This window comes from Brachionichthys hirsutus, chromosome 2 (assembly GCF_040956055.1).
Source record: "Brachionichthys hirsutus isolate HB-005 chromosome 2, CSIRO-AGI_Bhir_v1, whole genome shotgun sequence".
Classification (NCBI taxonomy): Eukaryota; Metazoa; Chordata; class Actinopteri; order Lophiiformes; family Brachionichthyidae; genus Brachionichthys; species Brachionichthys hirsutus.
In genome coordinates, this window is record NC_090898.1 from 11,665,985 (window position 1) to 11,672,442 (window position 6,458).

At 41.5% G+C, this 6,458-nt stretch overlaps 1 protein-coding gene across 1 annotated transcript; it reads left to right on the forward strand.

The window, feature by feature from the left end:
• Positions 1-280: 280 nt before the first annotated feature.
• rpl32 (ribosomal protein L32) lies at positions 281-3,211 on the forward strand. The gene is made up of 4 exons (XM_068747231.1): positions 281-339; positions 984-1,084; positions 1,193-1,374; positions 3,048-3,211. Exons 2-4 carry the CDS (start codon positions 989-991, stop codon positions 3,175-3,177), a joined length of 408 nt encoding a protein of 135 aa, XP_068603332.1. The 5' UTR covers positions 281-339; positions 984-988; the 3' UTR covers positions 3,178-3,211.
• Positions 3,212-6,458: the final 3,247 nt, after the last annotated feature.

A 6,458-nucleotide genomic window follows, 5' to 3' on the forward strand; every position in this document is an offset into this window, starting at 1 on the left:
AAACAAAACAAAGGCGGTCCCTTTCCCGTAAATATCATCCGTTCAGGAAGTGCGCAAATTCTACTTCCATTGTAAACAAATCTGAACGGTGGCGTAAACACACGTACATCTTAAAACACACAATAATGAAACGCTCAAGAACGACAAACAAGAACAAAATCCACACTGTGTCAATACAATTTGTTTGAGAGAGAAATCTTAAGTTCAAGTGAACCACAATGTGACGGAAAGTAATACATGTTAATAAACTACAGTACCCACAATGCTCCACCGCACACACGGAAGTCCTTTTCTTTCCTTCCGCCGTTGCTGAAGTCCCTTTTGGATTTACATCGGCCGGTGAGACGATGCAATCTACTTTAATCCGTTAAAAATATGGCGTTATTTGGCCAACTCGAGATAGTGTAGTTATTTTGGGTGTCCACGTTATGTATATATATATAAGTTAATAGTGGCCGTTTAGGTTGTACAGTCAAACAGTGGTGGTGCGCTAGTGATCTCCCCATGACATGCACTTGTGTTCAGTAAATCCCGTTGAAAGACGAGGCCGACGGCGACTTTTAATAAAATAACTAACAGTAAACAGCGCATAAAGTGTAATTCTTTCATTTATCGTTATTCCTGTCCAGTCTGTGTTTTTGGAGCTGAGTGAAGTAATGTTGGTTTTTAGCTAGCTTAACCTGTAGCGGAAGCTAGCTCGCTAGCTTAACCTGTAACAGAAGCTAGCTCGCTAGCCGTCGCAAAACTACCATGTTTGACGCCACAGTTTGCGTGTGTTCAGGAGTCTCAGTCGCGCAAGGGTGGGCAGTTGTGTAGTTGTAAGCATCTCGATGCGTAATGTAACGTCTAAGGATTTAGCAGCTCCTCACAGGTTTGCTTATGTAGCGTTTTTAACCCACCGATAAGTACAAGTATATACTGTGTAGCGCTTTGTGGGTACTGCATAAAAACACTTGAATTAAACGTGTTTATTTGTGTTGCAGTCATCATGCCAGCCCTCAGGCCCCTCACGAAACCCAAGATTGTCAAAAAGCGTACCAAGAAGTTCATTCGCCATCAGTCTGACAGATATGTGAAGATTGCGGTAAGATACAGTTTTACATAGTAGACATGCACACCTGGGTTATGTTTCTGCATGCCATACAACAATGGATTCGCTATTATCCTTAAACGTGTGCCGTATCTCCAACAGAAAAACTGGCGTAAGCCCAGAGGTATTGACAACAGGGTACGTAGAAGGTTCAAGGGCCAGATGCTGATGCCCAACATCGGTTACGGTAGCAACAAGAAGACCAAGCACGTGCTGCCCACGGGGTTTAAGAAGTTCTTGGTCCATAATATTAAGGAGCTCGAGGTCCTGATGATGAGTAACAAGTAAGTAAATGATTACTTTTAGCACATACAGTCTGTTGTATAAACATGTTTATGTCCAGGAGCCCTTTGATAACCCCTTTTAATTTCTGTGCACTAGAAACAATAGAAAACAATGTATTTGGCGTTAATTGTTGCCAATCATTGGTTTGTGCCTGGATGGAGACTTAACCTTGGAGAATTGCCCCATCAGTTTACTTTTAAACTAATAATTATAAACATAAACCACATAGCGGAGCGGCATGCGATTGTTAGATTGCACAACTGCAATCAAAATAATTGGAGGCCCAAAACACTTCCAGTTCAAAAGATGACTTGCTAAATGCTGCATTTAAATACATTTATTTCAAGAAATAAGGGATGTGATTATTTAGCTCGTCATGGGTTAATCCCTGATACAGCCTCAGTATTTCGGAGTTCAATTTGACTGAGCTTGGACCTAATGATGGGAAAAGAAACAGTTTTAGAACATAGGACTTTAGTCTTGTGCAATGTGAGCTTTTTAGCAGGGCCCTGTTTTTTGTAGCTCTTCCACTTTTTAGTCTTCACATAAGTGACTGCACCTGGACAGCCATTACCTTCATCTGAAGGAAGCTGTGTCGAGTGAAACATGTTGCCGGCTATCTGATACTAAACGGCATTGACCAACAATATCAGACCGAGTTGAAGAAAAGCTAAGGTTTAGCAAATACTGAGCTCCCTGAAATGCTATTGTGATTGGGCTGCATAAATGTGGAGATAGATGAATAGCTGGCAGATTATTGTTTTGGTATTGATGTAATGTTGTAGGACATGCATTGACAAGGAATGCAATGTAAGTCGATGTTTTTATGCCCCTGCCAGGGAGGCATGCAAGTTTAGCTGTATATCTGTGGAAAAACAGTTTGATAAAAGTCAGCGAACTTCCTACATGTTTTTGAAGGAGCATCTAATAACTGTCGTTGACGGCTAGTTTCACAAATATGAATGTCTTTTTATTTATTTGTTACAAATTGCCTTGGAAACAAGTTTTGTAGTTATTTGTATGAAAATAAAATCCTTAAAATCCTTAGTTTTTCATGACTGACTGTAGAAAACCATTTATTCCACCACCTAGATGAAATGTGAATTGAGACGTGATTGTAAACAGTAGTTGCATGTGAATAATTTTATATCACACCTTTTATAGCAAATGTTTACAATGCATTTTGGCACACAAAGCAGACAGGAAACTCGGAAGGTAATTTAACAAACAGAAGATACTTCCATAACAAGCAAGATAGAGATTTCAAAGAGGAAGAAAACATTTTAAGAAGCATTGTGGGCCAAAACAAAAGGCAATAAGTTTAAAGCGCAGAGTACATTATAGTAATGTCTGAATAACGGGTTATTCGGATGCTCCAGCTTCGAGGAGTTTCTTTGTCAAGGTTTGCTTCACTTGAATGTTTTAGGGATTATCATTACAAAATGACCCTTCATGTGATTAGTTTCTTGCTTTCTAGCATGACTGTTGCCATATATTATTTGCAACAGGTACGGTAGATGTGCAGGAAAAACACTTGGGGTTTCTGTGAAACAGGAGTGACCATTTCGTTGAAAATGTCCAGCAAAGCAACAGGAAATGTAAACAAAATGGTTGATCATGACCAAAGCTACTGTTTGTATATGACTCCTTGCCTCTTCCTCACTCTTTGTAGGACTCACTGTGCCGAGATTGCCCACAATGTGTCTTCCAAGAACAGGAAGGTGATTGTGGAGAGGGCAGCTCAGCTGGCCATCAAGATCACTAACCCCAATGCCAGGCTCAGGAGTGAGGAGAACGAATAATCTGTTCATTCACAATAAATACTTTAAAATTAAAGTGCCTCAGAATCCCTTTCTTTACTTTAATTGCCTGTTAGCAGGTTGTTGTATTAGTCTGGAAAAGTTACGCCTTTGAAACAAGACTTACATTAAGAAGTGGGGACAGATGGATTTGTTAGCGATTCAGAGAATTGAGTCTCCATAAAATCACTATAATGTAAGAATCTTCTCATTGAAATCATCAGACACTGAGGTACTACTAAAACTTTGTTGGTGTGAAATGTGCCAACCATGAGAGCAACAGCTAGGTGCGTTTACATGGACAAAATGTAATTAATCCGATCAGAGTTCGGAGTAAAATGATGACGAATATATTTATTGGAATGTTAGAGTACAAGTACAGTGAAACATCCTCTCTCAGGAGCATTTCAAAAAAGTCCTCGCGGTCTTCTTTCCGTTAAGTCCTTAGTACATAAATCATCGACATTTAACAAATTATGATCGGATGCACTGTTCATGGACCCTAAAAATATTGATCAGATTAGGTGCGTGTTCAGGCATCACACTTGCGATCGGAATAAATTATTTTGACATGCGCAATTTTTACCAAATATACCGGAAATGGTATCTCTTGATCGGGATAGAATCTTGATTGGGCCAGACTAATCCGATTAAATGTCTCCATGTAAACACGCAAAACTGGTTGAGCTCCTTTATATAACACTACGGTTGGGATAACATGAGCCTCGATTCGACGGTGATGGAGCCAGCCTCGGGGTCAGAACAAATCAGAACCTAATCTAGACAAACAGGTAAATGGTAATCTGTTGTGATCCCAATAAATGGACTATGTCTCGCCTTGAAATGGTGCCTGATCATTTGGTCTGTTCAGAGATGCATCCCTGCAGGGAAGTTCTCCATCTCTTTCTGGCAGGCAAGCTGTGCGCCACGACCCTGAGTCCTGAACCATCTGCTGCTGAAAGCCGGTGCTGTTCGAGATGCAAAAAACACAACATTTATTTAGCCTTATTGCCTGTTCTGTAACTGAAGGATGTGAATCACAAAATATGCTTTGAGAACAAAAACGGATGCAGCATTGGTTCTCAGTCTCTTTTGAAGACCCTGATCTGTGGCTGAGATGGACTCAACGTGGGTGGATTGGAAGTTCTCCAAAGGAGGAGAGGCGTGCGGAAACTACTCCAATGTTGAATAGATGAGTAACGGGAAGAGGATGGAAACTGATTTTTTGCTTGTCCACTGATCAGAAAAATGTCAGCAAGGTTTGTATTTGGAAAGGGGCACCTCAGCTCCCAGCAGCTCGCCTTCGCTTTCCCTCAGACTGATTCCTTTCAGAAAGGCAGTCGATGTGCGAAAGGAAAGAGGAAGATGTTCTCCTTTTCTCTAAGGTGTCGACTGGGCGTCATAAAAGGAAGAATTAAAGGTAAGCTGTCGAGCCTTTGGAGGGTGTTTTGTGTTTTTAATATAGAACAAGACATTTGAGAGACGTTTTAGAAGAGAAACGTCACCTAGTACCTGAGTTGAATTTAAAAATGAATAATGCATGTGTGCAGCAGGCACGATTTTGGCTTTTAGCCAGTCACCACACTGAGACTGGCTGACAAGTGAATTCTATTTTTCTGACTCTTGCAGCCGGATTGGATCACCATGAGATGGCAGTGTGGTCAGTTTGAGCAGAGTTAGTTCGGGTTAAGAATGCCTACTTTGTCCACGTGTATTGAAAATATTGATTATTTTCAAGAAAATGGCCTTTTAAAAGGTTCACAGATCATTTAAACAATTAATATCTGTTGAGGCCCCCCTCCCTTTAAAAAAATATATTTTCTGGTTTCACCCCTATTTGTCAGAATCACTCAAATATTCTGCTTTATGTTTTGCAATAATGACAATCATCATTCTATCTTTATAAAACATCATACTTGATCTGGAAAAAATGCAAATTTTTTGTATTTTTGGAGCCCACTCTTTGCTGTTCTCAGAGGCCTCTATCACTCCAACACACTGGCCGCTCTCTTTTTGTGTTCTGTTGGAAATTAATTAGTCTCGCTCTGAAACACTACATTAACTCATAATGTAAAGGGGTATAAACAACTTAATTCTCAGAGGAAATTATCTACATGAAAGAGAATTTTCCCCCACCAAAGAAACAGACTAATTAAGATTCACAAGACATTAATAGACATACAGTATGTGTGCGTGGTGCATTATTTAAATCTATTTTAAAATTCCTGTTTGTTTGTGACTAGAGTTCCACCATCCTGTCTTTACCATATATGTTGCTGCTCTATTCCATGTGTTGTGCTTGTGAATCTGTGTGTGTGGGGCTAATGATTGTAGCTACTTTTAAAGCGAGGCTTTAGTTCCACATTATTCATTTTGTGAATTTTAGCATTTTGTGCATTTTTGCAGCTGTTGCCCCCCCCCCCCCCCCCCCCCCGCAACAAATTTTTCTGCAGTGACCAAATGAAGCAGAGCTGATCTAGAAGGGCTGCCAGTGAGTTTGGAGGAGGGTGTTAGTGGGCAGCAGGGGGGGCTCAGGAAGTGGTAGTCACTGAGGCTTGTGTCTGTGACAAATGGGTAGACAGGTGTGGGGCGACAGGTCACTCAGCAGAGCAATTAGTTCCTTTGTGTTTGTGAGGGGCCCAAGATTAGAAGGAGCCAGAGACGTTGAGCCTTAGAGGAATTTTCAGCCCAGCGCACTGATTATTAATAGCATTCTTTGGCTTCCTTTTGCACTCCTTTCATTTTCACAACATCAGACAGTGCGAGGTAGAGTCGAACCTGTCACTGCCTTTTGTATGACAGCCGCGCTTGCATGAATCTCGCTGTGGCATGTTCTGAAACAGGCATCTGTTCTGCACAGGAATTTTGCATATGCATTTCCATTATGTGCTTCTCTCTCTCTCTCGATCTCTGCCTCTGTGGGTGTGATGGAGAAATGCGAGCAGATGAAAGCTCTTTAAAATGGGTGCAGTCACAATGTGACAAGAAAACGCGCCTCTGTGTAGGTTTTTGAGCTCACCACGAATGTGCAGGTGGCATTAATTCTGCTGAGAGTCATTGTCGTGTCGCTCTTCTTCATGTGTGTAAGTGTGTGGGTGGCTTTGAGGATGTGCACACAAGGGGTGTTTAACTTGGTGGTAAATGGATAAAGAGTGGATGTGTTCGAATGTGTATGTGTGTGTTCGAGTGTGTGTGCAGGGGGGGGGAGGGAGGGAGCCACGACAGTGTGTGTCTGCCTCACCGAACCCCTCTGGCAGAGGGAGAGAGAGGGAGCAAACGCGCTC